The sequence below is a fragment of the Diorhabda sublineata genome, chromosome 2 (assembly GCF_026230105.1).
Source record: "Diorhabda sublineata isolate icDioSubl1.1 chromosome 2, icDioSubl1.1, whole genome shotgun sequence".
NCBI classification, from domain to species: domain Eukaryota; kingdom Metazoa; phylum Arthropoda; class Insecta; order Coleoptera; family Chrysomelidae; genus Diorhabda; species Diorhabda sublineata.
In genome coordinates, this window is record NC_079475.1 from 7,484,786 (window position 1) to 7,507,089 (window position 22,304).

The 22,304-nt window shown below is 33.6% G+C and overlaps 2 protein-coding genes across 2 annotated transcripts in view; one reads left to right on the top strand and one right to left on the bottom strand.

Moving 5' to 3' along the window:
- Positions 1–572: 572 nt before the first annotated feature.
- On the bottom strand, positions 573–19,977 carry LOC130440851 (all trans-polyprenyl-diphosphate synthase PDSS2). The gene is made up of 5 exons (XM_056774221.1): positions 19,943–19,977; positions 9,097–9,329; positions 7,038–7,346; positions 3,984–4,211; positions 573–2,248 (listed from the first exon to the last, which is right to left on the bottom strand). The coding sequence occupies exons 2-5, from the start codon at positions 9,299–9,301 to the stop codon at positions 2,061–2,063; spliced, it is 930 nt and encodes a 309-aa protein (XP_056630199.1). The 5' UTR covers positions 9,302–9,329; positions 19,943–19,977; the 3' UTR covers positions 573–2,060.
- Positions 19,538–22,304, top strand: part of LOC130440850 (uncharacterized) — a 49,001-nt gene continuing 46,234 nt past the window's right edge. Inside the window, exon 1 of the mRNA XM_056774220.1 lies at positions 19,538–19,830. The gene's annotated coding sequence lies outside the window, so the exon portion shown is untranslated. The remainder of the gene's footprint in view (positions 19,831–22,304) is intronic.

Genomic DNA, 22,304 nt, shown 5'->3' on the forward strand with positions numbered 1-22,304 from the left:
ATGTCTCGAAATTTGGAAGGAATGATCGCAAACAGAAGATTATCATCTTGTCCGATAGCCAAGCTCTGAGCACTAATGTCTTGAGATCCGGGCTTGTTTGGAATTGCTTTGACTCAACAAATTGAATGAAAAAGAATCAAGCTATCCTCTAATGGGTTCAGAGACTAAGATCCAAGCTGGTTTTGAAATGTCTGGATGCACTGAAGTAGATGGAATAGCAGGTTTTCTTGCCAAAGTCTATAGGCATGAACAAAAAGGAGGTAGATAGTAAAAAATCAGTTACTGGAATAATATACAATGGTTGATTCAAAGGTACCCTCAGAAGCCTCCAACAAACTCCAAGAAAACATCAACTTAACAATAATTTACAAATACTAACAAAAGGCATGTCGTTGAAGAGGCTAAATTTAGCAGAGTATGCAGACTGCAGATTTTGCTACGTAACACATTCACTTGAAGTGTTCCAGAATATTACACGAGGAGGTGTATGAAATAGAAAATGAAGATCTTCTACACTTACATACATACAAATTTGCTCTAAAACTATTTTGTAAAAAATAAAAAGGATGAAATAAACAACTTTATATTTTTTATTGAAAATCACATTTTATCAAAGTTTTTTTGTATAAATAAACATAAGAGAAAAATTGATCTTACTTAATTTTCTAATTTTGTATTGTTACAAACTTGTCCATGACATAGACCATGAAACCGGTTCTGTTCAATTATGTTGATAGAATTTAGATTTTAGTGAACGCGCTGGATACACATTCCAAGAAAGCCTTTGAATTGTTTTACAAAATGTTATGATCATTTCTAAAAAGGTCTTTTTATTTATTTACAACAAATTCGAGATAACGAACATTCTGGATAAGATTATAATGTGTATAAACGAATTTCTAACAGCCCTAGTATTCAGTGAATACTTGGATGTAAACAGCAGATTTAAATAGATAATATAAATGAGTGAATAGTTAAGTGTATTTAGTGTTAGTGTATAAATAAATTAAGTAAATAAGTAAGAAAAACCGAGTGTATATATTCACACCACCGTTTAAAAACTGTTCAAATAAAAAAGAAACACATTTTAGTGTTTAATAGTATTCAGTACAGAAAAGATAGTTATCTTGATTTGATTAAGGTCTAAGGATTAAGGAAACTAATAGATGTGCTGATAAAAAATACTCCTAGCAAAATTGTCGCTATTCCAGAGCAACCAATCCAAAACACAAACATCAGAACCACCTACATTCATCTAAAATGAATATAAGCTGCTATGAAGACGAAATAGTTGTAGTGAATTCACATTTGCAAATGTTAGGCAACTTCTTCGTGCAAAACTGCAATGGTTATAATTAAAGGGCATGGTTTCAGCAGAGCCGAGCAGCTTCACACTCGTCCAATAGATCTCTGCCACGACGTCGTGAAATTTTTCCTTGATACAGAAGAGGTGACATAAGTTGGCGTCCACGCAGATCCGATTCTAGAACATTCTAGTGAATTTCTGTCAAATCTAAAGTTTACGCTAACAATTCGACTTCCCTGGCATAATTGAAAGTAATTTCAGTTCTTGATTAAATGAATGCTGTTAGCGCAACGTATAGCAGATAGTAGGGCAGCCCTCCAACCCTTGACTTGTAAAATTTAGTATTGAGAATGCACCAAATTTTTAAACTCAATAAGAGCAAACAACAAATTCACTCTAATGTGAGTAGCTCATCTAATTTAGAGGTGGATAACTCAAATTGACCTGCTCATTTACAGCTACTAAATCCTATTGAAAATTTAAGCGATTAGCTTAGAAAGAAGATTAAAACGTAATTTAAACAATGTGACACAATTTATCGACCACCAGCAAAATGATGAAACGTATAACGTACAACAATATAGTTAGAAGGAATGCAAATTGATTCAATTGTGTGATACCTTTCTACACTTGAGCATAGTTCTGTTTTGAACAAAAATTGTTGTATTGAAACTATCTCCATTAAATAATGAAATAATCAGGATGGAAAAAAGTACATTTTTATGTTTTATATATTAAAAATATTCAAGAAACGTCAATCTTGGATGGCTACTATTATATTTTTTAACGCAGTTCTCGCGTCAGATTCTTTTAGTTCGTTAAGAACTTCTAGCGCTGCTTTAGAATGATCTTTCTGCAAGTTTTTGGTCATATCCAAAGCTGGTCCACTCATAACTGCTTTTCGAACGGCCTCGAAGTCAACTTGTTCAATATCGTCTAAACCTAGAAACCAATAATTGAAATTTTCACTTGCCAAATCGATTCAAAAGAAATTTACATAAGAATAACAAAACAAGAAGAAAGCAATAATAAGGAAAATAAATAAAAGATATATAAATAAAAGTTGTAGTGAGATAGAAACATTAACAGATATAATGAACAGTGATGGAAACAGTAAGTGGGGAAATAGAAGATTAGAAAAAAAGGCAAGGAGCTGGATCTTCGACTGATATCTGGAAATATAGAATAAAAATTGAAGAAGATAAGTATAAACACCAAGTACGTTATTGGCAAGACCTAAAAATCGATTTAAACATCTATTGTGTTTCTATTAAATGGAGTTTATCTCCAATAAAAATGGATATCGAGAGAAATATAATCCCATATCCGTCGTTTCATATAGGCCAAGATTAATGGTTGTTCTATTCAGAAAACAGTCGAAACCTGGTTTAGAAATTTTTTTTTATCTTTTACTTCGTTTCCCTTACCAGAGAAAATAAAGACAATAATAGACAAAAGAAAAGAAAAACAATAAGGAGACTAAGAAATAAAAGAAACAATAGAAAAATCAATACGGATGACATATTGGAGACATGGAAGGAGTTATTCGAAGAAAAATTCACTTACAGAGACGGAAATATGCGAAAAGAGTAGAAAAATTGGTAGATGAAGATGAATTATAAGACGATAGGAGATAAAGGGAGAGAGGGCGAAGAAGCAATATTAGAATAAGAAAAGTTCGAAAAAAAAAGACAACATATAAGCTAAAATGAACAAATATTGAAGGCTGTTAAAAATGTTTCATATAGCAATGAGCTCAAAGAAGAAAAGGAACTGAAAATAACACCAATAGTTAGAGCACGAAGAGAAAGATGTTTAAGTCAAATTTCCAGATTGCCAAAGGAGAGAATTGTGCCGGAGAGAGAAAGAAGAAAAAGAATAAGGGAGTGTCCAAAGAAAAAATGGCTACAAGAAGTCATGCGGGATATAAATCAGGTAGAATGGATTGAATGGAGAGGGAGAAGATTGAAAATAATGATTTAGAACACTTATAGGAAAATTATAGACAAATACTATGAGAAAATACATTGTGAGACAATGGAGGAAGAATAAAGTATAAATGATGAAAATGGGAATCTTCAAAAAAAGGAAAAGAAATATATGAAAGTATTCGGAAGATGATCAAGAGAACGGAGAGGGAATGAAACAAGAAGAAAGTCTTAATTCTCTTCTATGTATAGTATTCAGGGATAGGATAATAAAAGCAATAAGACATAAGGACTATAACTCCAATACTTTGCCGTTAGAAAGGGCGTAATGAGCTCTAAAAACGAAGAATATTGTTTCCTTTTAAGTGATTAGAAAGTCTCACAGGGTTTGAGACGCTTCTTGAGGTCTATGGCGAAATTATAGTGTGAATCCAGAAGAGATGTTGAAAATGCAGTGAGGGAATTGTTAGAATCTAAATCTAAACGATGGTTTTACCAAGAGGTTGCTGAAAGTTGGATTAAAACCATAGAAAACGAAGGACCAACCGATATAGCATGAATAATGAATTTATTTTATTTCATGTTTCCACACTGTATTACCAGGTATTTTAACAAAAAACAAACAAAAAAGTTCTCAATTTTTTATAATAACAAAATATTTCGACTGTTTTTTGTCTTGTATTCTCCATAAATTGAAAACAAAATAATAATTAATAATGAATGGAACTAGTAAACAATGTTTCAATTACCTTTTTCTATTAAATTGTACATGTCTGGATTATGTTCAAGGGCAAATAATACTGGGGCGCTGATTAAACTGAACGGTCCTGTAGATCCTACTGAAAATGGTTCTCTGTCTAAACAAGCTTGCCAAGCTAGAGCCAGATGTTTTCCAAATAAATAACCTTTTTGTTGCAAATCGTGTGAATGTCCTGCTAGTTTCAAAGTTCCCTGGCATGATTTTCCCAATAAGCTACCTGAATAGATAAAAAGCCCATTATTTAGAAAAAAATTGACCATTTGTTTAAATTGGATATAATATCAATACACTTTGAAGCCATATACAGGGTGTTCCGGGATTTGATGCAAAAAAATTCGGAAGTGAAAATGAATTATCAGATGTTCAAAATATCGATATATCGTCTCGAGCGATAAGAAGAGGGTTTTAAGCTCCAGATGGACGTCAGCGTGTCTGGCGAAGACAAGGAGAAAGGTTTGCCAGACGTAATACCTCTCCTAAAGTCTCATAAAGGTCTATGAATGCCCAATATTACTTAGACAACATTTTTGTCGAACATGTAATGCCTTTTTCTCTGTTTGTTGGGCCTAATTTTTTATTCATGCAGGGCAACGCTCGTTCCCACGTGGCTAGTCAGATTATTGGCTACTTACATGATGTCAATATCTCTTTATTAGAGTGGCCACCTAACAGTCCAGATAAGAATCCTGAAGAACATCTATGGGACTATCTCAAAAAGAGGATTTGAAGTCATAACCAACTCATAGAAATCGCTATTGAAAAATAGGTGAATATATAGCAAGCTTTTGTTGAAAATTTGGTAACAAGCATGCCATGACGTAGTAGAGGAGGGCTTACGCGGCATTGGGAGTGACACATCTTCTTTTTTTTCAATTTGGAGGTATGATAGAAAAAAATAAGGCAAATTGAGGTTATGTTAAGGTCATATTCGATTAATTTGTAGGTGTTCATTATCATTTCAATGCTCTATAGCTTTATTTTGTGTTTATATTGTTACTATTTAGATTAATTGAAGTGGTGTGTTAATTTTGTCCAAGAGTTTAGTTTGCTTAATTTATGTAAAAAGCCTGTTTTAATACCTCCCGTAAGTATTTTTAATAAATAATTACAATTTATTGTAGTCTATAACTTAATTCGTGCGTTTTTTTTTTTCAAAATTTGAAAGTTTATTTAAGAAAAACATGTACGATAGTATTATTCAAAGTATATGACTTTTTCCCATCTTTCTGGCAATTTGTAGATCCCATACCAAAAGAACTGCGCCGGCTTGGCAGCCAAGAATGAGTTAAGTCAATTTTTGATATCTTGTTCTGATGTAAACCGTTTTCCAGGGAGGGCGTTCTGCATCGACCGGAACAATTGGTAGTCAGAAGGGGCAAGGTCGGTGCTATAAGGCGGGTGAGGTAAAACTTCCCATCCACTGTTTTCCAAATAGTTTTTAACCGGAATAGCAGCGTTGAGCCGAGCGTTGTCATAATGGAAAATTATTGCCTCGTGTCTGGTCGCATATTCCGGGCGTTTTTCGGGTACTGCTCTCTTCAAACGCATTAATTGTGTTCGGTAACGTTCTCCATTGATGGCTTTGCCGTTGAATTGGATGGTTGGCCGGATTTCACATATGATTGTGCTTGGGGTTGTCGTAATGGATCCATTTCTCATCACCAGTAACAATCCGATGCAAAAAGGACTTCTGTGGCGTTCCAGTAGCATTTCGGACATGCAAAACCGCTTTTCGACGTATCTCGGCTTGAGTTCATGTGGAACCCAATTTCCTTGCTTTTAAATATATCCAGCTACTTTTGAAATGGCTTACTTGAGTGACACCCAAAGATTCTGCGAGCTCTTCTTGTGTTTGGCAAAAATCTTCATTGATTAATGCTTCCAGTTCTTCATCATCAAACTTTTGTGGCTGCTCAGGACGTTCATCGTCTTCCAAGCAAAAATCATCCCTTTTAAATCGTGCAAACCACTTTTAGAACGTTCGCTCAGCTAGAGTACGTTCACCATAAACTTCCACCAAAATACGATGACTTTCGGCAGCATTTTTCTTCATATTAAATTAATGAAGAAGAACTCCCCGCAAGAACTGTTTTTCAGGAACAATATTTGACATATTTGAGAGAAAAAAAATTATTGTTGTTAACGCTTCAAATGAATAACATTTACTGAAAAGACGTACGATAACAGTAGCTTTCCAACGCAGATTCGGAATATTGGAACGATGTAATATTATACAAGTTACGCCATCTCTTATCAAACCGCACGAATTAAATTATAGAATCAAAATGTTTCTCTGTTTCCTTGGCATGTACAACGATTCAAAAATCTACATATCTCTTAAATCATGAATTTTATCGAGTTAAACAAAGAGTATCTTTTTGTTAAAAAATCGATTGAAAAAGTCATTTCTGCTATATTTAGATTGTAAAGGTTGTCCCTGTAAAAGTTACGGAATGTTAATCATCGGCCATGAGCCGACCCTAGCCATTAGATAGTAATGTAGAATTATTTATTCCGTCAAACTAAATGGTCATATATAATCATCCCTTAAATATTCATAATGTTCGAATGGATAATTTTATAAGATAACTTAAATATAAGTTCTGATTTCGCAACTTTAAACGCCTATAACTCAAAAACGAGGGGTCGTATGAGACATTGTTTTTTATGACGCGGCATTATTTTCATGTTATTTACTCACTCATCACAAGTTCCGGAACGTCCTGTACATACGAAATTTGGACAATAGGTAACATTACATATGATATACTCGTAACTTCTTTCAAATTTTGCTACTTTGCTAGCAATAGACGTATCTCAACGTTTCCCATATTGTTATCGGTTTTTAGATCGATTTTTTTCTTTCAAATCATTCATACTACTTGTCAACAGCCTTGAAAGTTACTACATCATCATCATAGATAGATTTTAACATTTCGGGAAGGTATTATCAAATTTTACATACATGTATCCAATTATAGTGAGTCATATTGTTCAAAATGCGATTAGAATTTACATATATAATAAATCGGTATTCACTTACCCGCATTCAAGACATGCCGTAAAGTCCATTCGGCTCTAGCATTACCTAAAGCTTCATGAACAACCAACGGTTCCAAAGTGTTATCTACAAATTGTTCGTATGCTTTAGCTGACGGTCTCGGTTTGGCGGGAAGCGGTGCATTTTGAATATCTCTCGGTTCGACAAACTCTGCTTCGGCCAAATCTCGAACCGCCGAACTCATTAATTCGACCAACTCTTGATTTTTTAAGTTAGCTAATTCGACACAACTGTTACTCAAGAGAAAATCGCCGGAAAGAAGTGCTATTTTATTTCCTGATATCATATCACCTACGAAAATAAAAATTGGTTTATTCGACGTAGAAACGTTTCAAATATGTTAATCCCAAAGTCTCTTTCCACTTGATAATTGTTATTATTATTCGAAAGAATTAGAAAGATTAAGCTCAGTTGATATAATAAACTGTCTGGAATTTGCGTTATGTTTTACCTCTGATTGAATCAATATAGAAAAAACCGGGTTGTTCTATTTAAAAAAAAATAAAGAAATTTGATATTTATGTTAAGTTGAACTTTAAGCACTTTTTATACCTACCCTGTATAAAATGAAAAATATCAGTTACTCTTAAATTATGCATTTTTCGAAAAAAATTTTACGTAGATTTCAAAAATATATTAATATACAGGGTGTTCTATTTGAAATAACAAAGTTACAGTGGGAACATAATATTCGTAAGTTTAACAAATAATTTCCTATTCTAAGCAACAAACTCCGCATAAAAATGTTTGGTCTTTTTCTTTTGATGAACTGCACACACAAACTTTTTGCAATATCTACATCTAGTGTTGACTTTTTTGTCACAGTTACGTGGATACTGGTAACATCTTGCTCGTTTTCTAACACCTACCGCACCTGCATCTTGGAGAAGATCAACTTGTTTGTTTCAAGCTTCGGATAAAACGCCACAATCTTGCAAAGCTCTTATTACATGTAATTTATAAAACTTGAATTTGCTTCGTTTTTCCATGTTACTTTCGGTAAGGCTCTCTTCCAGTAGTAGAAAAAATGAACGACGACGTAATCTATTTTTCTTCTGAAACTCAGGTAGATGCAAACATTGATGATTCTGGAAGCCTGGAAGGTACACTAAGCTACGGCAGTGTATGTTGTGTGTTACCAAAGTGTTAATTGTTTCGTTATAAAGGGAAGCTTGTAAAAAAATTATCTGTTGATATCGCTCTATTTTTCCATTCAACTACTTCCCGATGTACATTTGAAGATTACAAAGATCCGCTGCCGTGTACGGTCGTTCAAATTTTCATGCCATAAACGCCCCGGTTTTGATTTTATAAACTGTCTGAAGGGGCACCACTTATCCCTAAAACAAACTATTTGCTCAAATCTATAGCTAGACATGGAAAAAACGGCCGACGTATAGATCGGTCCATGGACCAAATTTCTCGGGTTGATCCTTTTCTACATCTCAGTGCCCCAGCTTTGATCAGAATGCTTATAAAGCTATCTAGTTCCCTTTTTTTTCATTCCAGTTATTGTAATATCTAAGGGCTTCTTAATATTTCATCTTTGTCACTTGATACGGGCAAATGGTACAGTTTGACATTTTAGACCAGATATTGAAGTATATACGAGAAATTTCAAATCTGGAACAACGGTTTGAGGTTATAGTATGACAGCTTGAGAAGTTGGCTCTTGATCTGAATCTTCTTCACTTACTATTTCTATATCGTCCTCTATTTCCGAAAAAATTTCATTGATATCGTTCTCAGATTCTTCATCAAAACCGACTGCGAACGAATTATCTGTATTGGGGTTTTCAAATACCTCCTCATGCTCGAGTGGGATACGATCCATTCTAACCCAAATCTGCCGCAATCACCTTATTTCTATTATCAAATTTGGCAGCTCTTAATGCCCCTCTGGGGTCTCAGTGGGTTACTACTTACATGTAACTGCGTAATATTGTGACAAACGTTAATAATTTTTTTTTAAAACCAGTGTTTTTTTACAATCATTTTATAAATAAGGCTTGTTACTGTCATATTCAAAAAGCGAATTTACCTGGTGCATCCACTTTTATTGGCGGTTGTAAATTAACCAATCCTTTGTGTACCAAATGGCTGGTGCGTATCATTTCAGTAACTTCGGCTAAAGCCCTTTGACTGTGGAGTACTCCAGCGGATTTATCTTCTTCCATATCTGGTATATCTGGAGAATGTCCAGCTGCTTTTGAAACTAACAAAACTATTAGACCCCATGCTTGCATGTTGTTTTTCCCATTAAAAAACAAACCTCTGAAAAGGAATATAACAATTTTTATTGTCAACAATGGTTATTTTAAGGTTTATCAAGGTTGCCTTTTAATTTTTCAAAATCGAACAATTCGTGAATTTTTTGGTATTGAATAGAGACTGTTTACAATTGGTTTGCAGAATTTCGTCATGGTCTTTCGTCCGTCGTTGATGGCGGTAAGGTTAAATGATTGATGAAGATCAGCAATTGACTTACAGACAGAAAAAGGCGTCTCTTAGGATATCACAGACTGCGATAGAAACTATTTTGCACGAGCATTAATTTATGAGAAATATATTTTCTATAAATCACGCCAAACAACGCGAAAGTACAAAATGGCGTCTATTCTGCTATCGCAGCGATCTCCGAAGACGCTCGCAATCCACTAGTACGATAAGGCCCTTATGTGACCCCTCTTAAAACTGAAATCGTCATGATGTTGCCGGCTGGCATAAACGATGTTCTAAGTACTGAATAGAATTGAATGGGAGAAAACAAAAAACGATAACCAAGTAAAAATAAACATAAATAATCTGAAACTCATAAAGTGAAGAAATATATTTTTCTACATGTATCTAATAAAACCGAAAAGGCTATTTTCAAAAAGTTTTTATGTTGAAATAAATATTTATGAAAAATATATGCTCAAGCACGAGATAGAAAAAACTCGGTTGACTTAAAAGTTTCCATCTTAACACATTTTTAATTATAATCATTTTTATTTTTCGTCCTTTTAAGTTCAAACACCTTTTTAACCCTTTCGAATAATTGTTGCCGTCTTTCTCCTCAAATAAGCGTTTACATCCTCTTCTAATGAAAATTTCTCTCTTGCGGTTAAAATTTTAAGGTTCGGAAACAAGAAAAAATCACTGGGAGCCAAATCTGGTGTAATTCGTGAATCACCGAAGTGGATATGGTGATGGAAAATCACGTTCTTTTGGGGTTATTACCAACAAAGATCAGAAACAGAATTAATGCTGTTTACAGTGACTTATGTACGTCATTTGTCAAGTAGTGTCACGTAATAATTTTTTCTCAGGGATTAATACTCGCAATTTTATCATAAAATTATAATTTGATCGTTAAATTTTTTCTCATTTGTATAAAATCATTATGGAAGAGTGCCAAATAAGAGAGCGAAATTCAAATTTTATAAACGCATCATCATTGGTCGTGACGTCAAATGATACGACGTGGATTGATCGAGGTTCACGCATAGTGTTGGTTGGGTTTGAAAGAGAAACCTTGTTTATTTTTTTGTTCCCAAAGTGTTTTTAGATTCTGTTGAGAATTGAACAAATTGACAGCTGACCCGACCTATTCCAACCTTGACCCCATCCTTACCCCATACTATTTTGTTTTATATAGAATTGAACGTGCTCCAATTTGTAATCTCAAGAATTGTTAAGTATTAAGCAACAATCCGACGATTGTTTAGCAAGAGTTTTGTTAATTAAACAAGTATTATCAAACTATTCTAAAGGTATGTTCATTTCGTATTAAATTAAGCTTCATTTTTGTATTCAAATCTTGCCGCCATAATCCAAAACTTTGTTCATTAATTTTTTTTCACAGAATTTTATGAATTGTACACAAACAAATAAGTTGCTTTTATATGAAGTTCTGAATATTTCTCTTATTGAAAGTTATAAACTGTTTTTTGTGTACATTGACAGGTACCTTTTGAAACTCTGTCCAATAAACTGAACATTTTGTCAACTTTATACTTCATCATTTCTCAACAAAGAACCCAAACCCACCGAAAATAACATTATTCAGATTCTGATTATTCTTGTGACGTTGATAATCATCTACGACGATGACTGATGACACTTTATCGATATCATAACCTACAATGTGTATAAAGTCGTGGCAATTAACGTAATCCAAAGCCCGGCGTTCAAAACAATGTAGAAAGTTAACTGGAAATGAAAAAAAAAATAGTCGCATAATCTTTATTATGAAAAGATGACCCATGGAGTGAGGTCCCGGAAGGAATTGTTCTAAAAGATCGGCGCCTAAAAACAGAAGAAATAGCGGCTTTTCCAAAAGAAGTTTCTAAGAATCCTACAGCAGCATTTGAATATGACAAAAATTAGGCAGGGTGGGTGCCTCGAATTCTCAGCGCAATGCGCAAAGTAATGTCGACTCGAATGTTGTGAGCAAATTTTGACGCAAGAACCAAAAATGTTGTATTTCGATCAAATGTAAGTAGAATTGCACTATAATATTTTTATTTGATCCGTATGTGAAAAGGAAATTCCATGGATGGAATCGGAAAAAAGATTCCATTCCAAAAAGCAAAGTTTCTGAAAAGCACCAAAGAAGTGATGGCTACAATATTTTTGGACTGCAAATGTATCCTTTTGATTGACTTTAAGGAATCAAATACAAGAGTGATCGCGGAATATTACTCAAACTAAAGTAGTTGCTTCAAAAAAATTTAAAAAAGCGCGGAAAAGTCAGCCGAAATGACTATGCTCCAGTCCTTACTACATCGTTTTCCAAGACTACTGTACACGAATGTAGCTTCACACATACGTGCGCGTGAGAACCCCCCCCCTGGTAAATTCACGGATGGGTACGAAGAAAGACATTCCACCCCCTGTCATTTTGACAGGTCTTCATCCTCATTTGCCTCACAGTTTCGCGCGTAGACTCTTCCCTCTTCCCAGAATTCTATGGGAGATTCTGGGAAGTCTTCTTTTTGTTAAGAGCTAGCCTGTTGGCTATACATTCTTGGCTTCTTGGTCTGGACGTCTTAATGTGTGCTTCGATGCCTCAGGTAAACCTCTTCCTACCTCATGCCGATAGGAAAAGATCTAATCCGAGTGGTCCTTCGCCTTCTCTATAGCTGTTCCCGATGTATAACTCGGCACTTGTTGATGAAATGGGTAGTTACCGTCTCGGGGGGTGTCCTCTTGTGATGTGGCTTCATGTGGAATGAACACCCACTATATAGCACTGCTCTACCCACCTGTTTTTATCTATGCTAGACTGGAAACTCACGGACCGTAATACGTTTATGTTGATAGAAATTCGTTTTGTGTATTATTTTCACACCATATAACACATTGTATTATAAAATATAGTTTGAAATTAGCTTCTTTTCAACCATTTTAATATTTTGAGAGATGGATTCTGACCGACAAGGTATTTTCTGCGGCCGTAGACTGGTTCAGTACAATAAATCAACAATATTTATACTTACTTAGCAGTTTTCAACAAAGGATGATTAGAGCCTACAAGTTTCCGCAGTTGTAGCGCCACATTGGCAATTTCGTCACTCAACAACCATCTTAAACTTAAAAAACTATTTGGATAACCAACAATTTTTTCTGCTTCGGTCACTGCCCGATTCCAGTTCGGTTTTTTCGAAGATGGTACATTTATGCTACTCGATCTTTCAGAACGCACCTGGTACACGGCACAAGATTTCGATAATAAATTTTTCCGAAACAATTTATTAGAAATTTTTGAACAGGACATTGTTAACGTACCTTTTGAAACAAAATACTCCGCAAAAATTAAATCGTATAACGAATTTAAGAAAGTGTATAATATTATACAAGGTGATGTTAGTGAAAGTTGACCCACTTTCCAAATAAAACGTGTAGATTTCTTGAACGTCGAAGCGAGGAATCTATATATTATGTAGTAGTTCGATTGTCACTGAAGAAGCAAAAAAAACGCTAAAATTGAAAATAACAAAGGACTCTGCCGCCTACAGCGGCACCTCTATTAATAATGTGGAATTAATATTATTAATAAGAAAAGTATGCAATTTATTTCGGTGTGCTTATTCCGTAAAAATTTTGCTGGATTTATTTAGTCTTGATAGGTCCATACAATAAATTACTGTCAAAAGAGAAGGAGAAAAGTTCTTTGGATTCATTTTTTTGTTGGATAAGTGGAATTTTATGTGAGAGGTGGTTTGATTTTAGAGAATGGCTCTGATATAGGAATTTTTCAGCTGTGCAGGACTTGCGTTCGCATTGTGTGTGCCTTTGCTATTTATCCTTGTTTAAAATAGAGTTAAATGAAATGAAAAACAGGGCCTTCTAAACCATTCGTTGTCTCTAAAGACAAATAACAGTCTGTGCCTCAAAAAGGCAGTCCCTAAAGGCAAATCACAGTCTGTGCAAAAGCAGTCCCTATAGAGTTATTGAGGTTTGCTTTTGACAAAACAAAATCTCCATAGACAAATAACAGTTTGTCTTTGAAGGAGACATTTACATCAAAAGACGCTGATTGATTTTTTGGAAAGAGGCAGTCTCTAGAAACAAATGGCGATTTATTTTGGAAAATAGTCTAATAACAAATGACGGTTTGCAATTCGATAAGACACTCCCTAAAGACAAATTAAGGTTTGCTTTTGAAAGAAAAAACATTTTCCAGAGACAAATGATGTTTTATTTTGATAAAGACAGTCCCTAAAGGCAAGTTGAGGTGGTTTGCTTTTGAAGAAAAGCAGTTTCCTTTGACAAATGACAGTTTGTCTTTGAGGCAGACATTTTCATCAAAAGAAGCTGTTTGATTTTTTGTCTTTAAAGACAAATGGCGATTTATTTTGAAAAATACTCTAAAAACAAATAACGGCTTGCAATTCGATAAGACATTCCCTAAAGACAAATTGAAGTTTGCTTTTGAACAAACAACGTTTTCCTTAGACAAATGACGTTTTGATTTGAAAAAAATATGAAAATAATTGACGCAGAATTTTATATATTTTACTAATAAAAATTATTGAATTACTTCAACACTACAAAGCACAAATCGATGTTATCTCATCTAAGTCACAAAGCCTACGCCCTAAGCAGACCACCCGATAGAATTCTGAGTAACGTGTTTAAAACGACTTATTTTAAATTTCAGACCGGGATCAATCATTTTCTTTGAACCGTTTGAATACTTGTTCTAAGATTAATTTCTCCATAGACACATGACAGTTTGTCTTTGAAGCAGACATTTTCAACAAAAGATGTTGATTGATTCCTCTAAAGTCTCTAAAGACAAATGACGATTTGTTTTTGGAAAATACTCTAAAAACAAATGACGGTTTGCGATTCGAAGACAAATTGTGGTTTGTTTTAGAAAAAAAAAACAGTTTCCATAAACAAATGACGTTTTGTTTTTGAAAAAGACAGTCTTTACAGACAAATGACGGTTTATGATTCAAAAAGGCAGTCCCTAAAGACAAGTTGAGGTTTTCTTCTGAAAAAACAAGGTAGGTCTTTAATTTAATTAATTAGAATGAAGCTTATATGGAGGACAAAAAAAGATCTGGAATATGATAAGGAACATCAAAAGACCAATCAATGAATACATCCACACGAAAACAATAACGTTAAAAGAATGGGAAAGGTATTTCCATGAACTCTAAGGTGACACAATAACAATCCAACCCACAGAACAGAAACAAGAAAATATATCTGGGGAAGGAGAACACATCCAACAACAATTAATATCAAAAGACAATATTGAAGCAACAATGCGCAAGATGAAAAATAGGAAATCACCAGGACTGGATAACATTAATAACGAGCTTCTTAAATATGGTGGCAATGAATTAATAGACCAAATGCATGTCATGTTCAACAAGATATACGACCAGAGAAAAGTACCAGAGGAATGGAAAGTAAGCATAACGATCCCCGTCTTTAAAAAAGGGGAAAAGAAAGATCCAAATAATTATAGAGGGATCAGCCTCCTAAGCACGACTTCAAAATTACTAACAAAAATTATTGCAGAAGAAATCTCAAGTAGCGGCATGAGCGAAGAACAACAGGGATTTAGAAAAAATAGATCAACCATAGACGCTATATTCATCTTAAGACAGATTGCCGAAAAGGCCATAGAGAATAAAACCGCGTTTATGTGCTTCATAGATTTAAGAAAAGCATTTGACAGAGTGAGATTACATGACGTCATTGAGCTACTAAAAAAACGAGGCGTAAACCAAAGGACAATAGACATCATTCGGGACATGAACAACGGAAATAGCACATATGTAAAAGTAAACAACGAACTCTCCAGTAAAATGCCAGTATCAACAGGGATCAGACAAGAAGATAGTCTCAGCCCAATACTCTTCAACATTATAATGGACGAAATCATAAAAGAAGTCAAAACGGCAGGCAGAGGATACAGAATGGGAAAACATGAGTTTAAGATAGTTTGCTACGCTGATGACGCGGTTGTGATATCTGAAGATGAGGATAATCTGCAAAAACTGCTACACATATTTGAAACAGTTGCAGGAAAATTCAATATGATCATATCGAAACAAAAGACACAATCCTTGGCAATAGCGAGAGAACCAAGAAGATGCAAACTGGCAATTTATAATAAAAGTGTAGAACAGGTTATGTCTTTTAAATATTTAGGGGTTAACATCACGAGCAATAGGAACTTGAAACAAGAAGTCAAAACGCAAACAACAGCAGCATCTAGGATATCAGGATTCCTTCGAACCGTAATATGGAGGAATAAATTTTTAAGTATCGAGAGCAAAACACGGATATATAAAACTTGTGTCAGACCAGTAATGACATACGCCATAGAAACGAGGGCGGAGACTGCAACTGCTAAATGGATTCTTAGAACAACCGAGATGAAGACATTACGCTCAATCACAGGGATAATAAGGAGCAATGAAATCAGAAGAATGTGTGACGTTCCGAATATAGTGAGATGGGCCAGAACTAGAAGAAGAGCATGGAGAGATCATGTCAATAGAATGAACAACGATCGACTGGCGAAAATCGCAAAGGAAGGGAGACCCAATACAAGTAGACCGCCTGGAAGACCACAACTTAGGCTGCCTCTTTGAAACCACAAGACACAGTCTTAAAATAAGAAGAAGAAGAAGAATGAAGCTGTCTATCGCTTGATTTAAATCTAAGCTTCCGTTTTTTTTCCAGAAGTCTAGGTTACCCGAGAACACGGTATTTTCTTCGTTTTTTTTTAGGGGAGTGCAAATTATTTAATAGTATTTTTCTATTAGTACAAATAAAAACAAAGTTAACCATGTACGATTTTTGTATAAAATCAATCAATATTCTCTTAGATTCTTTTATAAAACGTATAAAAGTGATAGATCATCTTCCAAAAATTAATAACAAAAAACCTAAATATAATCCACACACAATTTTTTATTTTATTTGAAATAAACATCTGGGAAATTCATTTCTTAATAAAAAAAATTATCCAGGTGTGCACCATCGCGCTGCAAACATTCCTCGAATCTAGATCTCAAATTGGTTGAAAACCGCTGGCACATTGTGCAGGGTATCTCCAAATAAAAAAATTCGGTGGTGCTAGGACCGGTCATGCAATGCCACTTCGGCGAGATATCAGTTTCGAAGTAAACATCTAGTTTACGACCGCCAAAGAGGCATTAGAAGTATGACATGTCGCGCTATCTTGTTTAAACCATGTCCTACGATTATAGGCTTCAAATTGTAGCAATTGCGGAAAGAAAAAATCCCTTAACATGGCTATGTATCGTACATAATTTACAGTGACATATGGCCCCTATTGAATTTAAAAGAAATAGGGTCCCAAACGGTTACTTTCGGCGAATGAAGAGGCTTTTGATGTTCTGCACGAGGGTTTTCTGCAGCCCAGTAACGGCAATTCTGTCTATTGACATCGTCAAAGATTGTTCCAACATTATTATTGTTTTGTAATAATGTTTAATGCACGTTGCGCTCCGGTGAAGTGATCTATTGCGACTAAATTTTCGAGAACCGAGCTACTCATCTCCACCACCCGCGCCCCTCCCACTCATAACGGTCAAACGCAAAGGAGTTTGTAAAATCGTACGCCTTTCTGGCCCATCCTGTATTTATTGTTATGAATGTGATTAATTAAATCAGACACCTGCAAATTCTGGCAATAACTAAAAACTGATCAACTAAAAACAAAAATGTTGTTTTCTCTGTTTCGAAACTTGAATCGCATTTTAGACTCCAGTTGCCACTTTATAAATTGTAAATAAATATAATTTGATAGCCAAAAAGCTATCACATTAGTCTACGATCAAAGTACAGCCCGCGTTCATGCCGAAAGTTTCAAATTTTTTTCTCTTTTGAAACAAACAGTCTATTTTGGAAATCTTCCGTCACTGATTTATAATATTATAGTATGGTTTATCTCGTGGGTCATTAAAAATCATTTATTTTCAAATAATTATCCTATACAAAATAAAACAACAGTGTCTCAAAATGAGATGAAACTCAAAATTTACATAAAAGTTTTTTTATTCATTTTTTATCACACCTCGTAATAAAAGCAACTAAGAATACTTGTATCCTTATTCGAATATCATTATTTTATATTTTTCCCCTTGTAATAATTACATATTGATACTTTATTTTTTTTCAAGTATTTTTTTCTGAATCATATTTTTTGGCTCACACAGTATGAAAAAATCTGTATTTATAATATTATAAATGTGTTTATTAATTTATCTAAAAAATATTTCTATTTATATTCAGATGAATAACATCATTATTTTCCAAAAATATTCAAAGTTTAATAGAAATAAATTTTTTTCATTTTTTCCAATATAAGCTTTCCACGCAATGCAGAGTGACCCACAAATTGATTTCCAACAACCAACAGACGACGCCATAGCCTCTGTCGTCATCATTACTGTAATATTAAATCAACTATAAACGCCAAAAACATTGAATCACAATTGATAAGATTCACGTAAGAACAGCCATCTCTTTTTATCACGAGACTTGCTATTTCGAGGTGGGAGAAAGAACGTAAATACGAATAAAAGCCTTCCGAGACTAATTTATAGGTGGCCATACACCAAATAAAATTTTCATTATAGATTTCGAGTATGGATTATATAGAGGGGTTTCTCATAAATAATTTCGGTTTCCAATGATCACTTTGTTTATTAAATAATCATACAAAAAGAAAGTCGCAGTACTTAAATAAAACAATTCTTTGGGCTCAGATGCTCAGATTTAAAAGAAATAGACATTTGACAAATTTATTTATTCATTATATTGAATATAGAACATGTTTTGATCGATATATAAAAATAAATAGTTGGAAATAAATATTAATTATTATTATTATTATTATTATATATTATTATATAATATTAAATAAATTAAAAATAAATAAATAGATTTTATACTTGCGCGGTCCCCTCGTTTTTTGATTCTAGAAAATCCAAAAATTATATTGGTTAGGTTAGGTTACGTTGGGTTAGGTTAGGTTAGGGGGGGTTAACTTTTAATATTGTACACTTGGCTACAATAAGTGATTTTAAGAATTTTTTTGTTCATACAACTTTAATGATTACTTAATAAAAGAGATATAAATGATTATATGTGAGAAAAGGTCAATTTTAAGAGAAATTGTTATTATTTTTAATTGTAAAAACATAATAAATCAACATTTTTGTGTAAATTTTTTTTCAATTTGTTCCTTTTTTGTGTAGATTATGAAAAAAAAAATATAACAATTTCATTTGATTATTTGGAAAAAAGTCCACAACAATTATAGGTGAATGGGTGCATTTTCATAAACAATTAAAGCCCTGGAACTAATATAAGTTTTCATTTTTTTATTCCCATAATTTTTTTTCGTACATTCGCCGTAAAAAAGGTTTTAAGAAAAAATTTATGGAAATTGGAGGATTTTTCGATTTTCTAGGGCCATGAAATGAAATTCTTACTAGTACGAATCTGTGTTCGTACTTCTGGCTTCAATTGCACGTGCCTATTACCTCAATTATGCGTATTTCTACCCTTTCTATTTCCTTGAAAAAATCTCAATTATGCTATTTTAATCTATTTATTTCCATATTGTTATTTTTTATTAGAGAAATAATAAAATAATAATAGAAAAATATTTTAAAATAGCATTGGAGACTATATCATATAAATTTGAGGATTACATTAAATCTATCTAAAATATATGAAATATTCAAATATTTAATAGAAAAATATTGTCAATAAGGAAAATCCACGATTAACATTCGATTTTGTAAAATTCGACAAATATGGTTTGAAGATTATAATTGTAATAATTTTGTATTTATATTAATAATTACAAAATATGTTTGTACAATTGAAGATAAAACTTAAAAAATAAATACAATAATTTCCCCATTTTTTTTTATATATATTAGAGTAGTGTGTGGTTAGCTATTCATAGTGAAGAAACTGTGTGCGCGGCAGACGTTTATCCGGCATACACAACACTTGACACATTGAAGGTTGCAGCGTTTGAGTATAGAGGAGTCATTCCAGTTGATTGCATATACCAGTAAAATTACTTGTTTGATTTGTCTACAGATAGTGAGTTGTCAAGTACCGGTAGTAAAAACTTCTAAACACTTCATTTACGTACTAATTAAGTACATTTTCTCTAATATTATATCGTTTTATTTAAAACTTGTAAATCTGTAAAAATTGTGATAGTTTTAAGTGGAAGTTTTGAGAAAACGTGTACAATTTAATTTGGTTAGAGGTAAGTACTATTAAATCAATTTTGAAATAATATATTTCTCAGTTTTTAACTAATGTGTAATAAATATATATTATAATAATTATTATAGGTTATAGAAACTATCTAAAAATACCTTGGTTTTTCAGAATACCAGTCATTAAAACATATTTAAATGTAGATTTCCTTACAAAATCAGCCGCGCATGTTATAAACAAAAATCAATATTTGCTCCATATTTTCTAACGATACCAGTAACTGAGCTACCGGTTTTTGCAAACTTATAAAAAATTTATTACTATATACTGCTCTGTTTACATTTTAGTCATAAACTTTACTTGGGACAGTTTTAACGCATTGATATAATTTTTCAGTACCTGTACTTTGGATCGCGTGTTTCTATTCGTAATTTTTTTTATCAATGCAATACTCAACAAACCGATAACAATTTTTAATCACACCGTGTTGATAAAGAAAATAAGTTTGATTAAACAATAATATTGACTTATTATAATGTTCAGGTCTAATATATACAGGGTGTCAATTTGAGAAGGTACTATATTTATAAAAAATTAAAAAATATGTATAACCACATAATATTTATTTTTTAAGGGAAGTTTGTAGGCGGGTTTTCAATTTAATTACAACGACTCTAGCGGGGGCGGTCATAATCCCTAAAATCTAAATTTGAAATTATTTGAAATTAATTAACATTAATGTTAAGAGTGGTTTTAAAATAATACAATATACAAATAATACAATACATTACAATACAGACTACTCCCTAAAGTTAAGGTCATTGATTGATAATTTTTACGTGCTATTGAAAATATAGCTCCGCGCGGTTGCTTAAACCCCATCTCTGTTATATAAAAAAATAAATAAAAAAAACTCAAATAATGGTCATAAAAATCCAAAATATCTCGGAGGTTTTTTTACATAATACAATTGCAACAAGAAAGTAGTAACCGCTGACTTGTTTTTGTTTTTGCGTCTCACAAGATCCTCTCTTTCGGTGTTTCTAATTCGAACTGAAGATAACACAAGCGAGCTCTGCTATTAATGGTGTTGTCTTCAGTCTACAGTTCGTATAAGAGACATCGAACGAAAGGCTGTGACACCGCTCTGATGAGACGCAAAAACTTCGAAACTAGACGATCTTCTCCATTCAATAGCGCACCATGAGGGATATCGGCAAAAAGTTCGATAGATATCACGTTTTTTGGAACAGATATAAATCTATATTCGTCGCGATATAGGCATGGAAGTAGTTGTTTCCTCTTGTGAAATAGGACCATATACTATTCGGCCCCACTTTTGGAACCATTATAAAAAAAATTGGAGAAAACTACGTTAATATTTGAAAATTCTTGACGATTTGGCTTCCACTTTGAAGCCCTTCTGAAGAGAGTTGTTATTCGTTCATTCTGCTTCCTACACGTAAAGAATCCCCCCTTTTTTTGATTGATTTCTAAGCCTTAATCTACCTACTCCTTGGAATTTCACAGAGGAAATGAAAATAAACTTATACTAGAAGTATAAAACTGTGTAGAGGTTCAAAAGCTGTCGAAGTATGACTATGTCAAGATTTCGTGTGTCCTTAGACATTGTGGTATCCTAAGAAATGAAAGGGTTGGCGAAAAGTATGGTCACGAGTACGTTACCGGTTTTCCCAATTTCCGTACGCGATAGTTTCATCAAAAGTCTAATCATAGAAAACCTGGAGACACCTTTTTGATAAGGTTTTTGGAAACCACGGGCACTCGACACACCAATAGGTTCTTCAGAGGGTCATCCAAGCTAGTGGGGGAACAGGGTCATCCAGCTCTTAAGAGATAGGATTAATCAGTATCGGCCACTGGTATACGGATTGCATCCTAAAACTACCCGTGTTGTTCAAATACACTTGTTCTCCAAAGTGTTTTTTGGGATATCCATTGAAGAAGCGGGGGATCAGATCGAAATCAATTACGTAACACATATCTCAATAAGTCGTGTGACTCACTAAGAAAAACACATTTTTTGTCAAAAATCGATTTTATTCATCAATGTAAACTCCTTCAAGAGCAATACAATTAATCCAACGCTTCTCTAACTTTTCCATGCCGTGCTTGTAGGATTTGTCTTTTGCCTCCTTCATTTGAGGTAAATTTCTTACCGGCAAGCATTTTTCTGAGATCAGCAAATAGCCAGTAGTCACAGGGGGACAAATTTGGACTATACGGTGGATGAGGAAGAACTTCGAAGTGTAATTCGTTCAATTTAACCATCGTTGCCATCGACTTGTGAATCGGTGTATTGTCTTGGTAAAACAGTGTTTTTTTTTCGACATATAAGGTCGTTTTTCCTTCATTTTTGCAATCAAACGTTTCTCTCTTTTGGAAATAGTAGATGAATAATATTCCATGCGTATCCCAAAATACTAAAGTCATAACCTTCCCCGCTAACTGTCTTTGGACGATTCGGACCTGGTTTGTGATTGTGTAAATGGTCAAACA